Source organism: Bicyclus anynana, chromosome 8 (genome assembly GCF_947172395.1).
Source record: "Bicyclus anynana chromosome 8, ilBicAnyn1.1, whole genome shotgun sequence".
NCBI classification, from domain to species: domain Eukaryota; kingdom Metazoa; phylum Arthropoda; class Insecta; order Lepidoptera; family Nymphalidae; genus Bicyclus; species Bicyclus anynana.
Window position 1 is genome coordinate 13,819,229 of NC_069090.1, and position 25,233 is coordinate 13,844,461.

Below are 25,233 nucleotides of genomic sequence, written 5' to 3' on the forward strand. Positions count from 1 at the left end.
TATAATAAAGTTATACATTCATTTATATCAAAAAAAATGACGGTTCTTTCTGGAAAATGAATAATTGCTTTTGATGAGAAGTATATTAATCTAACTGCAATACTATCATAAAATTATGTCAAAAATTAATAATTACTAATTAAAATACTAAAAGTAAAAAATTAAAAGTACAGTTAGCATTTTTGTAGTAAATTTTAGGAATAAATTATTATGATTATCAAATGTTTAAATTAATTGTTTTTTAGAGTCAATTATGTATGTAATATAATTTTCAGCATAAAGTGAATAGTCAATATTTCAAAAGAGTTTGCAGTGTGTGAAGGAAAAAATGCGTGTTTATCTATATCCGTTATTAATTAACTGACTTCTGACATTTCAACTGACAACTGACATTAAACTAAAAAGCATAAAATAACATTGTATGTACCTGTACTACCCTTTGATCAGTTTGAAGGTGGTGTCAAGCCAATGATAAAATCACCAAACCAATGCTCTATCCCCACTCACTCAAATACGTTTATTGTAAACACATACATTCATTTGCTGTTATTCGCAAAGATTTTATGGAATATTCTAAGAACTCACTCACTTGAGTACAGGCTCACTTAAGCTTTTGAACATTTGTTTTGTAGACTGATCTAAACATCTGTGGAGCAAATACTAGAATTGTTGTGTTCTCATTTTTGCTCCATTCATTTGCTCATTTTTTTTGTATTATCAATTAAAATCTGTTTTCAATATTTCTTTATTTTTTAAAAGAATATTTGCCATATCTTTTTTTTTTAATTTAACAAAATTAATATTCCCATTCTCCTTGAACTAGTCGGGAAATACTGTTTTAGTACTGGGGTACAACATTGACCAACGGGGTGAGGATCTTACCACCACCCCTCGGTGATGAGACCAGCCGCTTTACCGTTGAGCTATTGAGGCTATGATACTAACTAACAATGTTTTTATATACCTATTGATTTCTTTTTTCAGTGTTATGATTTGCTGAAACCAGATGTAGTAATTGAGTTAGCGTGGAGGCACAATATAATGGACTTTGCCATGCCGTTCCTTATTCAGGTAAAATCTGTGTTCAATGGATTCTATGTTAATAAAATTAATGTAATTACATACTGTTAGTTTGTATTAACACATAAGGCAGAACTAATATTTAGATTTTTATAAGTAAACAATACCTACAATATCTAAACACTAGCTGACGTCGCATGGTTTCACCGGCGTGGTTCCCGTTCCCGTATAAATACGGGGATAATATATAGCCTATAGCCTTCCTCGATAAATGGGCTGTCTAACACCGGAAGAATTTTTCATATCGGTATAGTACCTGAGATTAGCGCGTTCAACCAAACAAACAAACTCTTCAGCTTTATATATTACTGGAAATTATATAAGTCACAAATAATGGATTATAAAAATATCTGATCTCTTACACGAATTTTCCAGACTGTTCGGGAGTTGACAACGAAAGTGGAGAAATTAGAGGAAGCCGACGCGAAGCGCAGCACGGAGAGCGCGGAGCAGGAAGCCAAGCCCGCCATGATCATGGAGCCGCAGCTCATGCTCACAGCCGGTAACACCGCCATTTGACTATGTTAAAAGGCAGCTATAGTACGATACAATACAAAATTTTAGGTATCAGCGGTAACGTAGGTGTGTGGTGGCGGGGCATCACTCTGCCCGTTCCAACACGAAGTCGTCTCACGCGTCTTGATTTTATATTACTTTATGTACTACCTTAGCGTAGCGACACCCGCAGCTACTTTCGCAAACGTCATAATCATAACGTTTGCATCGGCCTGTATCAAGTGTTTAAATAAGGTATATTAAATACGTGATAGCCCAGTGGATGTGACCTCTGCTTACTATTCGGACGTATTCGAATCCGGTCGGGGGCATGCACTTTTCAGTTACGTGCATTTTAAGAAATTAAACATCACGTGTCTCAAACAGTGAAGGAAAAACATCGTGAGGAAACCTTAATATCTGAGAATTTGCTTAATTTTCTATGTATGTGAAGTCTGCCAAACCGCATTGGACCAGCGTGGAGGACTAAGGCCTAACCCCTGTTATTCTAAGAGGAGACTGAGGAGGAGGAGGAGCCGAATATGGGTTGTTAATCTAACTATATACATACTAATAATGCGCTAAATGCACACCTGAAGCATAGGTGTTAATTCTCTGGTGCTAAATCATCATCGACTATATCGTTCACACGGGAAGACAGCAAAGTTGCTTGGCAGCAGTTTGTCTTTGGGATAGAGTGATCCCATTTAATTAAAAAAAACCCATTTCTCTTAGGCCTTAAAGTGTTAAAAAGCGTTTAAATACAACAAATGCATTCCCAAGTATATGTTCACACGACAGCGTTTTTAAATCACGACGCTTTTTTATAGAGCAGTGTTGCATTTTCAATTTTGGGCATTTGAAATAGACCATAATATATTAAATTAACTCTCGTGCGAATGAGGCTTTATACTGTGACTCGGCTATATGTTATAATATGAAATGTTCGTCTGTTGGGTAGATTGTATTTGTTTCAAATAAAATCGATCGATCGATCGATTTTGAATAGGTTTTTCAAGGTTTTTTTTTATTATTTACAAGTTAGCCCTTGACTACAATCTCACCTGATGGTAAGTGATGATGCAGTCTAAGATGGAAGCGGGCTAACTTGTTAGGAGGAGGATGAAAATCCACACCCCTTTTCGGTTTCCTCATAATATCGTACCGGAACGCTAAATCGCTTGGCGGTACGTCTTTGTCGGTAGGGTGATAACTAGCCACGGCCAAAGCCTCCCACCAGCCAAAAGTTAAAGTGTAAAATTATGCGTAGCCTATTTAGTAGCTACTATTAAATTAAATTTGTTTTCCAACAGGCCCCTCGATGCAGTACCCCGGCGTGGCGGCGCAGGCGTCGTCCCCTTACGCGTACGCGGCGCAGGCCCCGTCGCCGGCGCCCTACCACGGCTACGGCATGTAGGGCTCCGCCGCCCCGCGCTGGCGGGCCGCGGCCACTTACAACAACTTCTGAGCGTGACACTAACTGACTGTACCGACACCCCGTGTACGATGACCCACCGTTACATGTCTGTAGCAAGAATTGATATCCTGTGTATCTCCTATATTTTAATTATTTAACACGTTCACTGCGGCACGAGGTCAATTGACCTCAATTTTATGGAGGTTTATTGACCTCTTAACTTTTGAATACGCAAAAAAGGATTTTTGCGTATTCAAGAGTTAAGAGGTCAATAAACCTCCACACCACAGAAAGTTTCAGTACGAGGTCAAAAAACCTCGTACCGCAACAGGGGAAAGTACAGCAAACGTGTTAAGCCATTAAAATCTAAATTTTATAATATTCATTGCATGTTATAAATTATAGTTCATCCCACTGTAAGGTAAAGTTCTATCCATAGTCGATCGGGTTCAGTATGTACCTTCGAAGATAATTAGGTTTGTCTTTCCATATGGTAATGGGCCTGGCTCTTTTTCTTTTTGCATCCCTTGGGCACCACAATGTTGTTATACAACTCCAATTGTCATTTGGTCTCTCTTCTTGTTATATGTCCTGCCCAGTTCCATTGTGTGTATATCCTATGTACCATACACTATTTATAAAGGCTATCTATGAATTACTACAGGGAAAGCTTGTGGAAACCTTCACTGCGGTAGTAACTAAACAGTAGAGCGGTCAGACACATTCAGTTTTACACACCAACGCGTTTGTCAAATCGCTCGCTTCATGCAAAGAATAACTATGTGAAATAAAATTCATTTAATTGTTATAATGCTTCTGTTAATAGTTAATAAAAATTGTTATCATATAAATTATCTTACAAAACGATATAATATACTCAGAGGCACAATTATCCGCCCACTTTAATATACTCGCGTCATATTAAAGTGGGCGGATAATTGTGCCTCTGAGTATATAACTAATATTCAATTTGAGTAGACTTCAAAATGGCTGTGACGTTGTATTAACCGTCGTAGTTAATGTTGCACAATAAAATCTTGGCATTTTCGATCAAGTAGAAAATAAACTTACAAAATAGACTTATTTTTTGTTTTTATAAAAAAACGGGTTTTATTTATTAAGTCGTATGGCCTAATCGAGATATTTTTGTTTTTCAAAACTGTGGACTTTATCGAAAATGTTGAGAAATTACCAATGGATGGGTCTTCCGATAAAAACGGGCAGTGTCGGTCTGTACGAAACATATTTAAAATTTCTAAAGCTCTCAATCATACATATAAACCATTCAATGTAGAGAGTTATATATAATAAGTATTTAAATGTTGTTATTTGTAGGGATTCAATCGCCTTCAATGTTTATAGGCTGCTAAACTAAAAGTTGTTTACTAAAAAAAAAAAGTAATCTACATAGAAAGTTATGTAGTCAAATTGTTACTAACATTTTACCCATTAGCAAGTAGATTGAATCTCTATAACAAATGGCTTTTCATTACATTTCGTGTTCATGCTCCATTATTTATTTATTGAATGATATAAAAACATTCTATAAATCTTAATGTTAAGTTTTAAGAGTCAATCTTATTAGAGAAATGTCTATTCAAATTCCTACCTGTTATGGTTACCACTTACGATCGAGTGGACCATATATTTATATGCTTCTTCAGTTGTTAGTTGACTGAATAAGTATAGTATTAAATTATACTTAATGGAGGCAAACGATTTTAAAGTATATGCAGTTATTTTAATTTTGGTCTCGAGGCCCCACACGAAATGATGAATGTTATTTATACAAATAAACAAATGTATTAACAAATAGCAAGTTTTTGGTTATTCGATACATGAGCATCTTGTAAAACAAAAAAAAATCTATTCATCAGAGCTTAGATATGCCACTAGGTATATAGATATCTCGTGTATATACATAGTGATTGTTTATCGCGACTACCACGTCCGGTTAATTATTATAGCTATTAAAATTATAGCACACATAAAGTTATTCTAAATTATGAGCAAAGTATTGTATTTAATTGGAAATTTAAATTCTGATATTGTTCAATAGTTGATATAATTTATTGAAATATAAAAAAAATAATATTTGTTCATATATTTTATATTGAATTCGTAAGACCAGTGCTTACTAAGGCTTTGTAGATTTTTCATTAGTGCAATAATAAATTTATTTTGGCATTATTTAACATACAGTGAGATGTTGTTACCTCGAGAGTCGAATTTTGGAACCAGATGATATGATAGACATAATTTGATTTCATAATTATTTATTAAAAATAAATATAGTGTACCTATATTAAAATAATCTATAACTTTGGTCGATCGTGATTTTAACAATAGAATAAAATTTCGGCCAATGGCGTTGGAGTTGTTTTAGTTCCATAGATAGTGGTATTTCCGGTTGCGCCGCCATTGGTTGAATTTTGTCTATTTCTCTTCAGGAAATTATATTAGGACGCATGGTAGCACCACATGAGGTAGCATTATTTCACTGGAAACATTCATAGAAAGGACACATCGAGATTAAACACAGTATCTTAATATTTCAAAATGAATATTGTTATATGTATATAATGCTTTCAAAGTAGATGTCGATAAGAAAAGTGAAATTGAGGAAGCAATACTTCCGATAAATGGAAAGCTAACAGTAATAAGATCATTGGTAGGTATGATTATTATAGGTATGATTAGTTTTAGTTTAGGCGGATAGCGTTACGATGTTATTATTTTGGATTTAGTTGCGAGCGTGTGGGAAGTTTGTATCTGTCACGCGTGTTGCTTGCGTAGCGTCATTTGTCACACCTTGGTATGCCTTCACTAGATAATACATAATAGTACGAGAGCCGGCACAAGAAATATATACCCTCATCTGTTATTTATTTAGGATGAAAAATAAGCGATAGAAAATATACACATTGACACATTACACATAGGTTGCATAGTTAAATTGCGGCCGGATAGTACTAGATAAGTATTTATTTATTTAATGTCCTTCACTCATTGGGTAATTTAAAAAATCGTACACTAGTTAATAGATATGCCCAAAATAACTTAACTGAAAAAGTAAAGATTGCTTGCTTTCACACTGCAACCGTGGGGTTGCCAGATATAAGGGGTTGAGTAATATTATTTAAATACACTCATCAGTTATTCAGTCATCGAATATGTCAAATGAAAGCTGATTTTATCTGCTTAATTTTATTGTATTAGGTCGCCATTGATATTCTTCTCATTCTTCTCTGTTCATTTTTGGTTTCCTAGATTTTGTATGAAAAAATGTATTCGGCCGCAACTTTACTGGGCAACCTATCTACAATGTGTCACTTATTTCTTATCAGTAATGAACAACAAATGAGGGTATATATTTCTAATGCCGGATCTTAGACCGTAAGATTTATTACTTATAGTTGAAACGGAGCGGCCCTCTGAAGCGTTTTGTTATTACTTACCTGTCTATCAACAGTTTTTTTTTTATAGAGATTAACATAGTTTTTTTTTTACATTTTACATTGACTTCAGATATGCTGTTGTAATTATTGTAACCTCCACTTGCTGTTATATTCTAACAAATTGGTTGGAGTATAATTAAATATTGTCAAATAAGTGTTAAAAGTATTCATTTAAATCATTCCTGTCACTAACATTACTGTTTATTTTTCTTATTAATGAATTGTTAAGCAGTTTCAGTAATTACTACACTATGTACCTAATTTCGAAGCTTTAGAGCTCTACGAACTTCTGATTGTAAATGTTGCTAATTCTCATGTTTTCAAGAAATATTTACATGACTAATAAGAAGTAAATACTGTAACAGTTGACAGTTATATAGTAAAAGAGAAAATTAATTCATCAATTATTATTTAATACATTATTAGTATTGTATTTATTCCTGTATGATACTATTTTCCCGGAATTTTACTATAGTAAGATTATATTATATTAATAAATTAAATTTTGTTTTTATTTTATTCCTACCAATTACACAGATTATAGAATGATCCGGAATGAGTCTTTACAAGCAGCGTGGTGAAGCCGGTGAAACCTTGAAAAAACCAGACGTCACGCGTCTCCTTGACATCCGCATAAACAAACTTTTTCATAATTTGTATTTCAAAATTTAACACTAACAACAATTACGTAAATTAATTTATTAATCAGTAATTAGCAATAAAAAGATACTCTAATCTTCATACATACATTCTTTAGTTTTGGTGAACATTTCGGCATCTTATGTTTTTAAAATATTTTAAACGCTATTTTGCTTGAATGATATTGAAAATTACACTGATGTGACGTGACGCTTTGTCTTACTGACTCGAGAATGTATTCGTTTTTGAATTTTGTATTTGGAGTGTTGTTTATCCAAGGTACGCATAGACTTATGAGTCGGTACAAGTACATATAATTCTATGAAGATACGAGATCAAAAATGCTGACTTTAATTCAAAAATATTTTGTTGCGGAAATAGTGTCGCTGATAATATGTCCAACGTTTTCGTATATGTAGATTCACTTCTCCTTATAGTACAAATTCTTTGCTGTGATCGTGTGGTGATCGTAAACGTAGCCATAGATTTACGTAGTATCTATTAATCTGTGGATTACGTCCTCAAGTTATAGTCTTGAGTATTTTTTAAAGGGCCAAAGTTAGAACTCAGAGGCCAGAGCTGTCAAGATTGTTATTAAAAAAAAAAAACTTTCATGTGTTGTTTTGACTTTTGAATTCCGTCTTTCTAACCTATAAAATTGTTTATAATTGGCTAAAATATGCCTTACAAACGTAAAAAATACCATAACGGTGATACTCATCTAAAAAAGCGCTGGCGAGTACGCAACAGAAAGAAAGATCTTGATGAAATTGATGTAGATCTTAAAGAAGGTAAGTTATGCTTCGTATTTCCTAAACTTACTTAAATATGTCTTTCGAGTCATAGCAATATCATGTCATCAGATGAGATGACATGTTATTGTTAAGGTTATGAAATACCAAGCATGTTATATTTTTTTAGAAAATGCCGAGAAATTGTTAAATCAAGAAGTTAATTTGGATATTCCGGGTGCTGCACAGCATTACTGTCTCCACTGCGCCCGCTATTTCATTGACGAACATGCTTTGTCAGAACATTTCAAAACTAAAGTTCACAAAAGAAGATTAAAAGCTCTTGAGTTGGAACCTTACAGTATAGAGGAGTCTGAACGAGCCGCCGGCCACGGTAATTTTAAACTCGCCACTAAACGAAAAATTGTCACTCAAAATAGTGACAAGCAGGACATAACAGACAGAGATGATGAACTGTTAGAAGATAGTTCAGCCAAGAAAAAGAAAACGGAAGAAAATGATGCCTAATATATTTAATAGCAGATTATCTATTATTAAGATATTCAAACGATCCTCTGCATTATTTATAAATGGTCCAAAAGCCACAGATAATTTTGTTTATGTAACACCACATATAGATTTCCCTGAGCGTATAAAACACAAAGATCTTTTAAAGAGTGAATTATGTAAAAGACATGCAAAGAATAATCTTGACAAACTTGTGGAACTGTGGTCTGTGTATGAAGAACTGAAAACAAGAAAAAAGGAATTAGATGAGAAAAAAGCACAAGTCTCAACAGAACTGGGAAAACTATTGAAAGAGGGGACACAAGGTGATAATCTTGAAAAGCTAAAAATACAACTTTCTCTTCTTAAAGAAAATATAAAAAAAATCAAGGTACCTCTGTGGTCAGCTGAAGAAATGGCTGTAGTGGAATCATTGAAACTACCAAATGGGCTGCATCCTCGCACACCAGATCAAAATAGAGATATTCTATTTCAACACAGTTCTCCATCTCCAAATAATAAAAATCACTTGGAAATTGGTAGAGAGCAAGATCTAATGTGTTTTACTAAAAATGAGAACTATTATTTACTGAGTGATTTGGCAGTTTTTGAGCTGGGAGCAAAGTTTCATTTCAGCAACTACTTAAGACAGAATAATTTTACTCAATTCTCCAATCCAGACTTTACTAAAAGCTTGGTAGTGGAAGGTTGTGGTGCAGATTATACAAATCCAGATTCAACATTTATATTACATAATAATGAAGACACTGAGGGAGTTTCTGGCAGTCGATTGCATTTAACCGGAGCTGCGTCTTTGTATTCATTCTTCGCATATCACACAAAAAATGTCTTATACAGTAAAGTTTTGCCAATTAAATATTTTACTATAGGAAGGCAGTATATTCCTTCACCTACAGAAGAAGATAGTCTATTTCATGTAAGCCAAAGTTCTGTCGTTGAAATCTTTATATCTACAAGAAATAGTGCAGAGCTTGATGAAATGTTGGAGAATGTCATTGATGTAACTAAGGAATTGTACACCCAACTTGGCTACCATTTTCGCTTGAGTTTAATACCAGCTGATAAGTTAAAAATGTGGGAATCATTAAGGTTGGCTATAGAAATGTACTCAAGTTCACAGAAAGGTTATGTAGAAGTCGGGAATATTTCCTTGAGTGGGGACTTCATAAGCAAACGGCTTATGTTTACTTACACAGAGGAGAAACAATATAAATTCCCTTTTATTTTGTCTGGTACAATTTTAAACATACCTAAGCTTTTAGGATGTATTTTGGAACAAAACACTCACTTTGTTGTACCAGAACAATTCAAAGTGGAAAATTGGAGGGGAAAGCATTAGGTGTTTTTTGTATCAGTGATACATAATTACTATGTGTAACATAATAAAATTATTTAATCAAATAAATGTTTTATTTCTAACAATTGTATAAAAAATATATAACATTTCTATTCACAACAAATACATTTTATATTTCATTAGAATACTGAACCATTGTGAAATGTTCATTACATTAAAATGACAAACACAACTACATGTATACTATTATGATAGTACCAAAAAGTACTATTTTTTGAAATCCAATAACAGGTGTGCTTGACTAGTTTAAGATGGAAGAGTTCTTGTAATTCTAGTTACTCTAATAACACTTTCTTAAAACTATTTTCTTAAAGTGTTTTTTCATTGCTACAAAAGGTCAAATTGAAATTCACTTCTCTCCCAATGAGGATTTCCAACATCAATAGGTGACTGCATACTAATCTCAATCAAATCTATATGCCCTGATTTACTCAACAGCATAATGGTGTGTGCTCTGCAAATATAAAATATACATTAGTATGACAGGCTTAGGATATAGAGATAATATATTCCCTCAGGAATTATCATTTTACTTTTGTAAAGTACTATAATTTTTCTATAAATAGTAATGATAGATACCTTGTACCATATTTTCCTATTGGGATGCTAACAAAAATTGAGCTTAATTCTTTGTAAAGTACTGGTTGCCTGCTCTCCAACTGGTCATCTGGTAAATGACTGAAAATAACACTTAATTTAAACCATAATAATAAAGAGAAAAGAAGAAGAAACATAAACTTTCACTGAACCGTTGGATCAAGAGGTGTATATAGAAGGCAGGCAATTCTTGATACAGTGCATATTGTGAGGTTATGTAGCACAAACCTTTCTTTGTTTTGCAATAGATGCAGAAGTTCATCAATAAGTTGTGATCTGTCTTTTATTTTGTTTAACCTGCTACAAATGGATTTAAGTTTATTCTTGCCAGCTTCTACCTTCTTTAAAGGTTTATTTGGAAGGGAATTGCTAAATCCCAAGTATGTGTCAGACCATTCATTCAGTTCATCAGTTGCATTGTTGTAGGTTTCTATTTTAGGTGTTGAATTCCTGAAACAGGTTTATTTATTTATTTAAAGAATACTTTATATCAAATGCTTCTGTGATGAGTCAGTTTCATACTATATTTCTGTTTACTATGTGTGGATTTAGGAATAGATCAAATTAAGAATTTTAAAATGATACAGCTGGCTGATTCTCTAATTTGGTCTTTTTTAACAACCTATTAAAATAAACATCAAATTGTGTTGTGGGTTTTTCATTCATCGCTACACGCCCCCTGGCCCGCGCGTAACGTCGGGAGTGTTACGAACGAAGTTGCCAAGCTATAATGTAGCTTATTACCCTACTGGCAGTAATGTCAGTCAAATTATTTGGGTATGATGTTAGTGGTGGATTTACCAGCAGTCTAAGAAGGCCTAAGGTAGCAGATTTTACATAATGTACAGTACTAAAAGTTGCAATGTTATTGACAATAATAATCAAAACAATATGATTGCAAACCAGGTTAGTAAACTTTAGAGGTCAGTATGTGTAACAAAAAATGAACATCCAAAGCCTGGTGGCAATTTTGTAAATCCACTGTATGATGCCACAAAAAAACATCTCTTCCAAGTTTTAAAGCCAGTATCTTGGACTGCATCATCACTTAACATCAAGTAAGCCTAAATTAAACTGGCTTCTTTTACCCTATGAATTGTAAAACCTGAAGTATTATTTCATTTAATTCATCATACAAAGTATTGAAGATAGATAGATTTCCATAGATCACTCTAGTTTTACTAAAGTATTAAAAATACTCTTACCCAAAATCCAGTGATAAAAACACAAATTCATTGCACTGCTTTGAATAAATGTGAATAAAATCTATATAATCTGATACAGCCATGTCACTCATTACATAGTCTGACACTATTTTACCTCTACCTGTAAAAAATCACAAGTTAATTAAAATTAAATATTATAATCTGTAGAGAAACCTACATTACTTTAACCTGGCATGTCCATTTAACATTCTAAGTTAAAATAATGTAGATTTTGCTACAACAACACTGTGCTTGTCCATAAGAGTAACAGATCACTCTAAAAATGACACCTTTGCCTGCACAAATATTAGAAGCACAATGGGCTGTTAGTTGGTTGGGCTATCTCGGTTTTGGAATTTGAATCAGCTATTAAAATATCCGGAGAGCCGTGAGAGCCTAGTGAATATGACCTTTGTCTTCTTCCTAGGTCCATAAGTTTAAATCTGGTCCAGGGCATGCATCTCTAACATTATGTGAATTGTCTCAAATGGTGAAGGGAAATCATTGTGAGGAAGCTTGCATACCTGAGAATTTTCTTAATATCCTATGTGTATGAAGTCTGCCATTGGGCTAGCATAGACTAACCCCTCACATTCTCATTATAAAGTCGAATAATGATGATGATGTTGATTAAAATATCAATGTTAAGAAATATTGATGTCAGTCAGTCATATAGGAATTGACATTAGATTTTTGTCATAGAGAATCCTAAACTATAAAAGTTTTGCTAGCACCAAGAAATGATGATGCCCAGAGACATGCATTTTGAATTCTTTCATGAAGTTCAAATTCAAAAAACTTGAAGATGTATAATCCTGTTTTGATGAGCTGAAGCTAGCTATGGCACTGGCAATTAAATAACACTGTTTCATTCTCACATGATAGTAGGTACTTAACTCTAAATATTGATTACTTTTATCTGATTCAAAGTTTCAAATTTATATATTACATAATACAATAATGTGATACAAAATAACCCACTTTTAGCATTCTCTTTTTTCACTCCTGGTAGATTTAACAGCAATCCTAATTTTCTCCTGTGTGGACTTACAGCCAGCCATGTACCTCCTCCGCAGCCTGGCTCTAAATCTGTGCCTGAAGTTAATAGTATTGTTGACTTTACAAACAGAAGGATAATATCAAATTAAATCTTAACTTATTTATCCATTTAGAAATTTTCTTTTTTATTAAGAATTGTCATGACATTTGATAATGTTTATTTTACGTAATTACTTATTAAGGACCAATGATAAATAAAATCACAAACTTAAAATTAAAGTTACAAGGGTTTCAAATGTACGACGAGTATACAGTATACACTTCAGATTTCTAGTTTTAATACTTTGGTGCCTGTTGTCTTTTGCATGTTTTACCTCCGTAAACAGTAGAATCCTCCTTCCAAGGAGACATACATTGTGCGGGACGCTCGAAATGTTCATCTCTGTTTGAAATTAGAATAAGGCTATAGTCACTTTCAGTTTCATTTGCACCATTGTAAACAAAAACAATGCACATAGTTTCAGAGTCAGGACAACTAATTTGACTTCGTCCTCGATTTTATTACGTTACTGACACTGTACTCAGTATGTTCTTGATACTATGTATTTATTTTCATCTAACTAATGTTAATTGTTATCAAAACAAATGTGAATTGTGAAAGAATTTTTTAAATTTGTATTTTTTAAATACCTATTTATGACATTGACAACTGACCTGAAACGTCAAAAAATTATAGACCATAGAGATTTATGGACATCCCCATCCCATGCTCAGACTAATTACATAGGGACTAAATTGTCTGTTTTTGAGGAAAATGTCTCTGCTATGTCCAACATTAGAGTATAGATGCACTTCTTCTCCTTGGAGTATATATTCTTTGATTATGATATATGCCCTATATTAAAGGGCCGAATCTTCAGTAAAAAGACTTTTTGACATGAGATTGCGGAAATAGGTACATACAGACAGTAAGCGTACCTACATTAATTTCAACTAAGTTCTACATAGCCACTTGGACTAGAGACTAGTGGTGTTTAATCAAGGTACGATACAGTAATCCTGAGTCCTGAGTTCGATCCTTTTTTCTCAATTGGTTTCTTCAAATATTTTAAAAGTAAGTAAGTTTTTTATTAAAATTCAGTAAAAAAAATAAATCATAAATCTCCATTTAAAATTGCCGCTGACTTTACTTCAAAAATATTTCATACGCGGAAACAATATCGCTGCAACGTCCAAAGTTTTCGTAGATTCACTTCTTCCCATTGGAGTTTAAAATCTTTGCTCTAAATTAAATTAATTTATTATCATTATTCTTAATCTGTGAGTAAGCAAGTGTGAGTGTCTAATCTATGGTGCTGGTGTGTTAAGCCTAGTTCGGACTACTTTAGTAGCTTAGTCGAGTATGAACAATTTTTGGATTTAGTTTTTCATTCTGTAAATTCATTTGACATTTGTGGCAAAGGCAAACAAACATGGATCTTTAAAAGTTTAATTTCTAGTCTATAGTGATCTGTGATCTTTAATGTTTTCGTTTTTTTGTAAAGTTTCATGAAATTATTATTAAAAGAATGCTAGATTAAGTAATTTTCTCTTTTTTGCTTATAATAGCATTCGCCCAACTCCTAACAATAGTGAGAATGGAGCCGAGCATGTCATTTTTTAGTTTACCAGTAAGTGTTACGAAGTCATTTTACCATTTATGAAGCTATAATCCAAAATAGTAATCCTAAATTGAATTTTACAGTTCGTTGATTCTGAAAATACAGATCTTGTCTTTAATAGAAGAGTCCTAGAATGTGATTATGAGTTTCAAAACGACTTGCCCTCACACTCTGGTCTACTGGGCTCGGATGATGTCCTTGCCCAGTTTTTGACTGCCGACGGCCCTTTGGAAGAACCTGATTTGAATGGACCGACCACATTGCACTGTGAGATATGCCGAAAGCGTTTTGACAATGCTAAGAAGTACTATGGACACTTACGAGTACATTCGAAGGACAATGTTTGGATATGTGGTAAAGTAGTCTGTTATTTGTATATAGAACTATGCTTAGTAAAATCTTGATTTGTTACTTGATTAATTATTGATATACTTTATGATGTATCTTGTTTACAAATTACAATACCACATTTACACACAGAGGCCAACATTAATGGTGTATGTGCGTAAATGTAGTATTGTAATTTATAATTATTACTATAATACATTAGTGTAGACAAGGTTTAGGAAAGAAGAAAGAAGAAGAACTTATTTTTATGTTTTATTTAAAAATGGCAAAATTAGTTCAGCTCTCTCAAATACAAAGGTCAACACATTAATGATGATATTTCTTGAAAAATTTTAGACAAATGCCCGGACCAGAAGTTTGCCAACAAGCAGCAGCTTATGAAGCACTGCCTCACACACAAGCCTCTGGCGCGAGTGTGGAAGTGTCCACAGTGCTCTATGGCCTTCGAGGCTCTGTGGCGGCTGCAGCAACACGTGTTCACTGTACACCTCGATTATAGGTAAATAGATGTATTAAATAAATAAATAAATATACTTACAAATACACACATCACCACTTAGCCCTAAAGTAGGCATATAGCCTGTATTATGGGTACTACAGTTTGTTTCATGTAGGATGGTGCAGGTGACAGTTTGTTTCACTCTTGAAAGTTTACCACAATCACAATAATAGTACATATTATGAACATCATACGGGTGACTGTCACCATACCCATGCTATCTAAAAACACTTTAAAATAGCAGGTTTTAATAAATATATATTTATAAACTACATATTTTTTCTGTAATGTATAAATACAGACAGACACTGGAAAACACCCATGCTCATCACACGAATATCTTCCCACAGGTTTCTTGAAAATTTGAATTACATGTGAACAAAGTTACTGGCATCTGATACTCTTCAAATAAAGTTCATAATATATACCTAATAACAGTAAAATGTGCTAAAGACAGATCAATAAAATAAATATTTATAAGGCCACAATAAATGTTAATAAGATAGCCTTAATATACACTTGTTCCTATTCAATAAAAAACTCTTCTTGTATGACTTATTTCTTAGGATCACATTTTCTGTAGTTCTGTAAATGTTATTCTTTCTGTGTGTGTGTGTAAAAATTTTTTTACAATTACTTGTAAACTGCATTTCATTTACTTGTACATGTTGTAAGTGTAAGCTATCATTTCGTCTTGAATATTTTTTTTTGTTATTTTGTGAACAAAATAATTGTTTTGGACTTGATTTTAATGTATTGACTTTTTAATGTATTTTGATACTTAACCCACAGACCAAACAAATGTGACTTGTGTGAAAAGTCATTTTACAGGCTGTCAGATTTGAAGAAACACAAAGATGTTCACAAAAGTGAGTTATAATTTATTTTTTTACTTATCATAAGGCTAGTTGACTCTCTTCAAATGTTATGTAAACAATAATAATTGGAGGAGAAAATTTGGTAAGGTGGCAATCACAATAGTTGTCAAAGAGACACATGAAAATCGGTACAGCCTACACCAGGAAGAAGAATAACAAATTGATTTGTGTATAATTTTGTTGCAGCAATAAAAAGGTATTCCTGCACAACATGTGGAAGAGAGTTTACGGACAGATCTAATCTCAAACGGCACATGCTGCTTCATACTGATATAAAACCTTTTGCCTGTGCCGGCTGCCAAAGAAGATACAAGCAGGTTCGTTAAGCTCTGTTTAACAACTCTGGTTATTAAAAAAAAACAGTCACTTACTATAAATGTATTTCCTTTCATTAAATATTTCATTTAAGGTTGTCTGGAGGAGATCGCTTTTATTGATAAGACTGCCTTTGCGCATCTTACTTTTCTATTGTATTTGTTTCTTATTTTCATTGTATCTTTATTTTTTTTGTGTGCAATAAAGATTTAAAATAATAATAATAATATTTGACCTTTCATAAGCTAGGCGCTGAGGAAATTTTGTCTTTTGTAAATTAATTCTTACTACTTCTTTCTTTCTTGTCTCTATTCTATTGTGGTGTGCAAATAAAGAATAAATAAATAAGTTAACATTTGACAAACATTAAGCATTCCATTTCAACATTATTAATTAAAACAGTTATATGTGGAATTCCTTAATTCTAACTAACCTTCTAGGTAGGCAAGCACGCCCCGACCTAGTACTCATTACTGCTTTTCATTATTGTAGTCAAGCGCAAGCCAATCTAGTATAAAAAAGTAATTGTGAAGTATGCTTATTTAAAATATTCAATCAATTCAATTCAATTCAATTCAATCAATGAATTCAAGCAGCTACGCCACACAGACCAAACAACAAATTTTCAAAATATGTTTCACTCTGTAATTGCAGCAATTGCAAACTCAATTAAATTTGATCTAACTTAATTTGAATTAAACTTAGTGTATAGTCAACATTGCCTTAAATTGGAGTGAAAAGTAAGTAGGTGGGTGAAAAATAAGTACATTCTTATTATTATGATTTTTTTTACAGGAGATCCCATATTTAGGCGCGCTTTAGAATTGCAAAATAAATAAATTATTCATTGTTCTTTTGTACTTTAGCAATATAAACCTTGCTTATTCAATTGTTACAGATTGCCTCTCTAAATCGCCATCAACAAAACTGTAATAAATATATTAATCAAAATAATAATCAGGATAAGTTTAGAAAAAACTACTGCAGAGTATGTGGTGTTTCATTTCAATATAAAAGTGCACTGATAGAGCACTACGTACGGTAAATACAAATTACAAATCTTTATATGAATTTGTTTTATTAATTTCTAATAACTAACTTTTTAGATATTACTTGAAATTATCTATATTGGTAGACGAAGTTCCTGATCAGAAGATTATTTAATTATTCTGCATTAAATATTAATAACCTAATGACTTTATGTTATACCATGTTGATTAGAGAAAGAGAAGATAAAATATTTCTTATTAATACAGAGTCTAAGAATTTTTTTTAATTAAAAAAAAAATATTGTTAATTTCAGACAACACACCACAACTACTGAGCCAAATAAAGAGGACAAAACAAACGAGAGCAACATTGACATAAACAGAACAGAGGATAACATTGTTGATGATATTTTGTCAGCGGAAGACGATTACATGACAATGTCAACACAACAAGACATGTTGTATAGTCACACAAACACGAACACACACGCGCAAAACATGCCCGACACCAACACATACGACAGTTTGATGCAAACCGAATTCCTCAAAGAAATGAATCAGTTACACATATTGGACGATGAGTTGCTGTATAACGATCTAGACTTTGACAGTCTCCAAAACAGTCAAATATTCAACAGCATTCCAAACGAAACAGATTATGTTAACGATAGGAATGGAGAAATCATGTTTGATTTTCATGACGTTGGTGGCAGTGTGGATCAAGACATCATGAATGCGCTATATAATGTTAAAGCAGAACATTTGCCCGATGAACTGTTGAATGTAGATCAAATTAACACTCCAAAACAAAATGAAGACAGACTGCATACGCCGACAGTGTCTGTCAATGAATGTTCAACTATATTCGAAAGCGATGTTGATTTAGAAGAGAGCACCAATTTAGCTGCTAATTTAAATCAATTGATAGAAGAGAATAATGTTCAGTATATTTCAACTGAGGATGATGATATGTTCATAATAAGTTTGAAGAGTGAAATTGATGCAGAAAAGCTGACTGACATGCTAAATATTGATGTTGAAGCTGCAAATGAGAAATCAGATGATGTGTCTGACACTGATGATATAGTTGTCGATGAAAGAAGTAGAAAACTTTTAGATAATATTAAACCTTACATTTTAAGAAAATTTTTACATTCCCAACAAATTAATAATATCGAATTTGATAAAGAGAACAGTTCCGACAGCACAGTACAGAGTAATGCTGTACCTGAACCTGTAGATAATGTGAAAGCTGAAATATATAATCTCAAAATTCAAAAAATCGAAATCTTAGTTGACAAATCAGACAAAAATAAAATTGAAAAATCAGACGACAAAATGAAAATGAAAAAAGGAAAGCAGACCACTTTTGTTTGTAAACATTGTAATAAAGTATTTAATAAAAGAGACAACTATCAATCTCATTTGGGTAAGACACATTCATTACCTTTTTAGCTTTGCCTCATATGATTAACAATTTTAAGGGAAATAACAAATATCAACCAATAACTGTGTTACCAGAAACACTGCTATCTCTTTCATTGCTTTGGGACAGAAGAGATGGGGCAGGGACATCTCAGCCGCTATTGGTCGACATTTCTCCATTTCTCGTCACGAGATAGGTTGGTTGCATGTTCAGCCTACTGAAGAGCGTCAATCATACGGACAATCAATAACAAACATACCATAGGTAACAGTTAACCTTTGCACAGCCTTAATTTCGCCACACACGTAGTCTTTTATTTCTTACCAGTAGGTTAAGGTTACTCCAAGAGATTCTGATGAATTATTTAGTCTACTTATTCCGAAGTTCTAGTCAGAGAGCTTTACTCTGTCAGAGGTTTTGCGCTCCCCTAATTGTTTCGGTGATTCTGCTGCTATATTATTTATTGATAATATAAAAATAATAAACAATATGCTGGGATAAAAATAAAAACAAAAGCGCAGCGACGAGTTCGTATGTATGTCCGCGCGCATTTTATAACGTCTGTATACAGGCTTTGTAAATAAGTAAGCGTGTCTGTTGATGAAGTCTTATTTTGACTTCATCAACAGACACACTTATGCTGTTTCTATATTAATTGATTATGAAACACGGCTAAAACTAAACGGCTAAGTTTGGATCGTGCCGCGATGCAAGAACCAGCTCATGACTAAGGGTCCCGTATGGGTTCGAAACTAGTCGGGCATACTCCGACGTAATATCACGTGAGTTTTAGCCGTGTTTCATAATCAATTAATATGAATAACACTCACGATAGTTTAAATTCTAAAATATGCTGTTTCTTATTTCGTTGTTAAAAGATGCACAAAAAAAAAATAGTAATCGGCTTTTGTGACAGCGACACACTCGGGGGCGCTGCGGCGGCACCGCTGTGACGTATGTGGCGAGCGATTCAGCTACCGCTCCACGCTCAACAAGCACCGCGCCGCGCGCCACGAGCCGGGCGTGCGCACCGCACACGCGTGCGCGCTCTGCGACCGCACCTTCGTCGCCGCATGGATGGTACGCCTTCGCCTACACCTCTAGCTGCACGTGGATAGTACGCCTTCGCCTACACCTCTAGCTGCACGTGGATAGTACGCCTTCGCCTACACCTCTAGATGCACGTGGATAGTACGCCTTCGCCTACACCTCTAGCTGCACGTGGATAGTACGCCTTCGCCTACACCTCTAGCTGCACGTGGATAGTACGCCTTCGCCTACACCTCTAGCTGCACGTGGATAGTACGCCTTCGCCTACACCTCTAGCTGCACGTGGATAGTACGCCTTCGCCTACACCTCTAGCTGCACGTGGATAGTACGCCTTCGCCTACACCTCTAGCTGCACGTGGATAGTACGCCTTCGCCTACACCTCTAGCTGCACGTGGATAGTACGCCTTCACCTACACCTCTAGTTGCACGTGGATAGTACGCCTTCGCCTACACCTCTAGCTGCACGTGGATAGTACGCCTTCACCTACACCTCTAGCTGCACGTGGATAGTACGCCTTCACCTATACTTACACGTGGATAGTTAGATTAGTTTTGTTTTTAGTTTGGTTATTTTACTTTTGGCTTTAAGTTACTTACAAAAATGAATAACCTTTGAGTTTAGTTGTGAAATTAACAGTTTCCTTTTATTTTTAACTAATTCCTAGTGTTTATTGTTTTTTTTCTCTTTCTCTGTTTTTAATTTGTGTAAATTTATGTTAATTAATTTTTAAACTTTTTTTTTAACACTTAATTTTTAATTGTTAGTACGACCTACACTTTATGCATGATGTGACTACCTTTAGGTAAAGTTATATGTGTTTCACCAGAAAATTTTCTTAATTTTCTGCGCGTGTGAAGTCTGCCAATCCGCATTGGGCCAGCGTGGTGGACTTTTGCCCTAACTTCTCTCATTCTGAGAGGAGACTTGAGCTCAGCAGTGAGCCGAATATGGGTTGATAATGATGAAACACATAAAATTTAGTTGTGGTACTAAGCAAGATAGGCGTCGTGTACTCTGTTAGGTTACTAGATGCTTCTCTTCATAGTAATAGAACAGATGCAATACAATTAATATTTCATTGTATTACTGTAGATATTATTAAAATATCAATACATAGTTGTTCCAAACTTTCACAGCTCAAAAACCACAAAGAACGCGACCACGATCAACTGAAACCCTACGTTTGTGACGAGAAGGACTGCAGTAGGAAATTTTATAAGCATAATGATCTAGTCAAACATAAAAGGTAAGTGCTGTGTGATTTACATTATCTAACGAGTTAAAACTTGTCATTAAATAAAAAACGAGCGTGCCTGATATCTCACATTTAACCCTAACATGCGACCAAATAACGTATCTCGTTAATTAATCGGGCGGGGACGAAAGATATGGTGACTGGGTTTACTTCGCCGCTATTGGTCGATATTTTGTCTATATCGAGTTATGTCGTTGGTCGCATGCTAGGCCTCCAGCTGGCTTATTCATTGTTTTGGTTTTTATTATGAACCTATTAGAATAGACATCAAATCAATTGACAAAATGTCATCTACCTACTGGTGACATCCACTGACATTTGTTACATATAATCTCAATTTCGTATATGTCAACTAGCATACGTCAAAGAAAGTGAATTAGCCTGCAGCAGGCTTCACCTACTCTATACTCCGCGCCACGAAACAAGTCCCGTTGACGCGGCGCTAATGTCTTTATGTAGCTCATTGTCATTTGGTAATGGCTGTCTTATTGTCATTTGTGTAGAGACGTCGGGTCTTCTCCGACCCGTGGTACACGGGGCGGGGGTACGGGCCTCGAGGCAATGCCTCCTTATCCGGGCATGTCGCGGGGGAACTTTCTCCCCCGGTGATTTCTTCCAACCCCTCCCGGGGTTGAGGCTTTTCAGCCTAGGGGATTGGGCTTTGGACCCGTTGGCCCCGCGCGGACTGCGATTCCTCGCTATCCTGCATCGGGACAGCGCCGGGTTCAATGGGGGTCCCTGCGCGGACTGCGATGTCGTCGCTATCCTGCGCAAGGACGGTGTCATGTCCGGTGGTTGCGTCGTCCTCGTCGTCACCGTAAGTACCTGCGCCTGCAAGGTCGGCCGCTTGGAGGAGCTCCCGAGGTAGGGGACGCCCGTTCTGTGGCCTGTCGCAGTGTGGTGCGATGTCGCGGAGGTGTATATTCGGTCCGTGGTCTGCGCGCGCGAACATGCGGCATGCTAGGTCACGGACGAATTCCTCCACGGTGGGCGTCTTCGTGTCACGGTGGATGACATCATTTCTGACGTATCTCGGAGCTCCCGTGGCAAGGCGCAGACACTTGTTCTGCTGGATTTGCATCCGGTTTTTCTGGTGCGCGGAGCACAGCACAGGCCGGAGCCGCGTACGTAAGACGCGAGCGGACGTAAGTGTTGAAAATCTTCAACTTGGCCCTCAGTGGTAGTCGGGAGGTTAGCACCTGGTACAGCATCGACTTGGCCGCCGCCGCCTGACACACGGCGTGGTATCATGGTATCATGGTCAGGCTCATTCACCATGTGTATCATGGTCAGGCTGGCGTCGATGGTGCATCCCAGGTAGCGGACTGAGGTCTGCCAACCTATGTCCTGCCCTCGTAATTGGAGTGTCCGCAGCGGGATCGGGATGCCGAACGCTATGGCGGCCGTCTTCCCCACGTTGACGGCCATTCTCCATTTGTACAGCCATTCCGGGAGCAAATCCAGCAGACGCTGCATGCGGTTGGTGGCGATGATCTGGTGATAGGACGACGCGAAGTACGCACTGTCATCAGCAAATAGTGATAACAGTACGTCTTCCTCCCCCTCGCGCAGGTGACCGGCGAGGGTAGGGATGTCATCTGTATATAGGGCGTACAGGCTCGGCGATAAACAGCTGCCTTGTGGTACTCCGGCGCGTATCGGACGTGGCTGGGACTCTGCGCCCTCTACGGCAATGTGGAATGTTCTGCCCTCCAGGAAGGAAGCCACTAGCCGCACTAGTGCTGGTGGCACGGTGGTGTTCTTCAACAGCTTCGCCAGGAGGCCGGCATGCCACACACGGTCGAAGGCTTTCTCTATGTCGAGGAAGACTCCGACGGTGCAGTGCCCTTTGTTCTTCTCACTGGCGATGAAGTGAAGTCCTCGAGCCAGCTGGAGCGTCGTAGAATGGTTGCTGCGAAAGCCGAACTGCTCATTTCGCAGTTGAATGTGGGGAGACAGCCTTCGCAGCAGCAGACGCTCGAACAGCTTGGCGATGTGTGGCAGAAGTGTGATCGGACGGTAGCTTCCTGGTAGACGACGGTCCTTTCCTGGTTTCGGGATGGTGACAACCTTTCCTCGTTTCCATATTTCGGGAAAGTGCCCGGTGCGAAGTACTCCGTTGAAGAGTCTCGTGAGAGCTACAAGGCCTCTTCTTGGCAGCTGTTGGATTGCGGCGATCGGAATTCCATCATAACCCGCCGCCTTCCTTTTGGGTAGTTGGGAGACGGCTTTCCTCAGTTCTATATACTATATTATACTCCGCGCCACGAAACAAGTCCCGTTGACGCGGCGCTAATGTCTTTATGTAGCTCATTGTCATTTGGTAATGGCTGTCTTATTGTCATTTGTGTAAGGCGCTGTAAATTTTAGTTCAGGTTTTAGCCGCGGATCTTCTTTCGTGGCGCGGAGTAAAACGACAAACATTGTTGTTTGTGAATTTGGGTGTGATACAAGTCCATAGATATTTGGTCTGAGGACATATCCATTATACATGTTCTGTGTTGTCCTCAGAACGCATACGGGCGAGAGGCCGTTTAAATGCGACATCTGCAGCAAGTCGTTTCCGCTCGTGTCTCACCTCAAGCGACACGAGCGCTCCGTCGACTGCACCAAACGTAAGCTGTTATATGTATCCTCCTTGCAACAGTTAAAGGGTAACACGAGACATGTAAAACCTTTTTGTGTCATTTGAAGATTAACTCGATCTCAGATCTCTCTGCTTCGCTAGATGTTACCGTTAAAAGTATAAGATCAATGATCTAACGCGTTTATAAAAACTGTCTCTAAAAATCGATGTTTCATCGTTGCAATCGTTTTCTTCGTGTAATGAGCTCCGTAAAAATGCCTTTTTGTGTAGTTTACTAAAAGATGAAGTTACTTTAAGATGAAGTTTAATTTTTACCGACTTCTTAATTACTTCTAACATAATATCAAGTAGGTAAACGATGTCTTTGTGAAAGTTGTATTATAGTGATGGTAAAAATTAAACGTGTGCATTTGCGATTCAAATGTATAGTTGTGTGTAGTGTAAGGACACAAAAAATATTAATTAGTGTTCTATTTCCGATGTGTGAGTTGACCTGTTAGGTTAAGTTAGGCTTTTAGTAAGAGCCGTGATAGCCCAGTGGATATGACCTCTGCCTCCGATTCCGGTTGGTGTGGGTTCGAATCCGGTCCGGGGCATGCACCTCCAACTTTTCAGTTGTGTGCATTTTAAGAAATTAAATATCACGTGTCTCAATCGGTGAAGGAAAACATCGTGAGGAAACCTGCATACCAGAGAATTTTCTTAATTCTCTGCGTGTGTGAAGTCTGCCAATCCGCATTGGGCCAGCGTGGTGGACAATTGGCCTAACCCCTCTCATTCTGAGAGGAGACTCGAGCTCAGCAGTGAGCCGAATATGGGTTGACGACGAGTTTACCTTGCCCCCTTAAAAAGAACTATTTCAATATACTTTTTATTTTTGTTACAGGTCGTGAAGAATCAATTAAAACGTAAGAAACATGTATCAACACTATATATATGTTATTTAAATTATGTTAAATATAAATAAAAAACTAAAAAAAAACAAACATCTTTTATTTATCGTCACATGATTTATATAAACACTTTCGAAACGGACATACAAAAAATCTTGTGAGTGTCAATCAACATTTTTTGTACATTTCTAGGATGGTTCTTTTTAGTTTAAGTACGTTATTTAAATGCATTGACAATAACTTCGAGTAGTTTTCACTGAAGTTAATATATGACAGAAAAAAAAACAGCTGTGTAATAAAAAAGCTCACAAAATTAACCCAACAGTATTTTGAACAGTGTTCTCTGGAATTTAGACCATTAAAAAACCGTTTTTTCTTTCATAAAATATGTATATGAATTATAATTATTAAAATAGAGTATCCATAAAAAAAGGGTGTCTAAAAATTTTCATTTTAAAAATAATCACTTAAGTAGACGGCTAACCTTGTGTGGTAATACATACTTATATTGAATTAGTAAAATTTTATTCCAACTAACAATTTTAAATTAAAAAATAATATCACACTAAAACAAAACATCACAATTTAAATTCGATTGAATGAAAAAACAGCAGCTATATTATTTTAATATGCACGCCATATTGCATTTTAATATAGGTGCCTAATCTTCTTGACTTGAAGGTCACATTTATGTGAGAAACATATCGAAAATGATAATTGTTAATGTCTTTATCATATTATGACTTATCTTATTTATTGAGAAAAACATTTTTAGATTTTCCTACCATATTTATGTATATTCCCAAGTCAAGAGTGAATAACC

General features: G+C 35.8%; 6 protein-coding genes across 8 annotated transcripts in view; 4 read left to right on the top strand and 2 right to left on the bottom strand.

Moving 5' to 3' along the window:
• Positions 1-6,953, top strand: part of LOC112051546 (clathrin heavy chain) — a gene marked incomplete in the record, with an annotated part of 44,231 nt that extends 37,278 nt beyond the window's left edge. The window contains 3 exon segments of the mRNA XM_052882926.1: positions 985-1,071; positions 1,456-1,582; positions 2,889-6,953. Of these exon segments, the coding sequence (XP_052738886.1) occupies positions 985-1,071; positions 1,456-1,582; positions 2,889-2,992 (318 nt within the window).
• A 752-nt stretch (positions 6,954-7,705) lies between these two features.
• On the top strand, positions 7,706-8,625 carry LOC112051552 (zinc finger protein 593 homolog). Its single transcript, XM_024090240.2, has 2 exons — positions 7,706-7,880; positions 8,011-8,625. Exons 1-2 carry the CDS (start codon positions 7,769-7,771, stop codon positions 8,346-8,348), a joined length of 450 nt encoding a protein of 149 aa, XP_023946008.1. The 5' UTR covers positions 7,706-7,768; the 3' UTR covers positions 8,349-8,625.
• On the top strand, positions 8,338-9,753 carry LOC112051568 (serine--tRNA synthetase-like protein Slimp). The gene has a single exon (XM_024090274.2). It carries the CDS (start codon positions 8,338-8,340, stop codon positions 9,685-9,687), a length of 1,350 nt encoding a protein of 449 aa, XP_023946042.2. The 3' UTR covers positions 9,688-9,753.
• On the bottom strand, positions 9,737-13,210 carry LOC112051551 (transport and Golgi organization protein 2). The gene is made up of 6 exons (XM_024090239.2): positions 12,881-13,210; positions 12,489-12,602; positions 11,508-11,628; positions 10,531-10,752; positions 10,285-10,383; positions 9,737-10,159 (listed from the first exon to the last, which is right to left on the bottom strand). Exons 1-6 carry the CDS (start codon positions 13,020-13,022, stop codon positions 10,033-10,035), a joined length of 825 nt encoding a protein of 274 aa, XP_023946007.2. The 5' UTR covers positions 13,023-13,210; the 3' UTR covers positions 9,737-10,032.
• Positions 13,211-13,965: 755 nt separating this feature from the next.
• Positions 13,966-24,503, top strand: LOC112051567 (zinc finger protein 62). Of its 2 annotated transcripts, XM_052882929.1 has the most exons (11): positions 13,966-14,176; positions 14,251-14,521; positions 14,852-15,014; positions 15,807-15,883; positions 16,079-16,209; positions 17,106-17,248; positions 17,511-18,625; positions 19,539-19,702; positions 20,812-20,921; positions 23,442-23,545; positions 24,404-24,503. In XM_052882929.1, the coding sequence occupies exons 1-11, from the start codon at positions 14,144-14,146 to the stop codon at positions 24,427-24,429; spliced, it is 2,337 nt and encodes a 778-aa protein (XP_052738889.1). In that variant the 5' UTR covers positions 13,966-14,143; the 3' UTR covers positions 24,430-24,503. The 2 variants fall into 2 exon arrangements, with proteins under 2 accessions (XP_052738889.1, XP_052738890.1); XM_052882930.1 differs by lacking the exon at positions 23,442-23,545.
• The window catches only part of LOC112051554 (Fanconi anemia group J protein), an 85,794-nt gene continuing 85,055 nt past the window's right edge, over positions 24,495-25,233 (bottom strand). For both annotated transcript variants that reach the window (XM_052882928.1, XM_052882927.1), the window contains exon 19: positions 24,495-25,233. This exon is cut by the window's right edge and continues 1,025 nt beyond it. The gene's annotated coding sequence lies outside the window, so the exon portion shown is untranslated.

Bases quoted from the DNA above. Each gene is read 5' to 3' on its own strand.
- LOC112051568 (XM_024090274.2), top strand. From the start codon at position 8,338: ATGATGCCTAATATATTTAATAGCAGATTATCTATTATTAAGATATTC.
- LOC112051552 (XM_024090240.2), top strand. From the start codon at position 7,769: ATGCCTTACAAACGTAAAAAATACCATAACGGTGATACTCATCTAAAA. The intron at 7,881-8,010 runs GTAAGTTATGCT...ATATTTTTTTAG, and splicing joins TGATGTAGATCTTAAAGAAG to AAAATGCCGAGAAATTGTTA.
- LOC112051551 (XM_024090239.2), bottom strand. From the start codon at position 13,022: ATGTGCATTGTTTTTGTTTACAATGGTGCAAATGAAACTGAAAGTGAC. The intron at 10,753-11,507 runs GTAAGAGTATTT...AACCTGTTTCAG, and splicing joins TTTTTATCACTGGATTTTGG to GAATTCAACACCTAAAATAG. The intron at 10,384-10,530 runs GTTTGTGCTACA...TGTTATTTTCAG, and splicing joins CTATTGCAAAACAAAGAAAG to TCATTTACCAGATGACCAGT.
- LOC112051567 (XM_052882929.1), top strand. From the start codon at position 14,144: ATGGAGCCGAGCATGTCATTTTTTAGTTTACCA. The intron at 14,522-14,851 runs GTAAAGTAGTCT...GAAAAATTTTAG, and splicing joins GGACAATGTTTGGATATGTG to ACAAATGCCCGGACCAGAAG. The intron at 18,626-19,538 runs GTAAGACACATT...CTTTTGTGACAG, and splicing joins CAACTATCAATCTCATTTGG to CGACACACTCGGGGGCGCTG.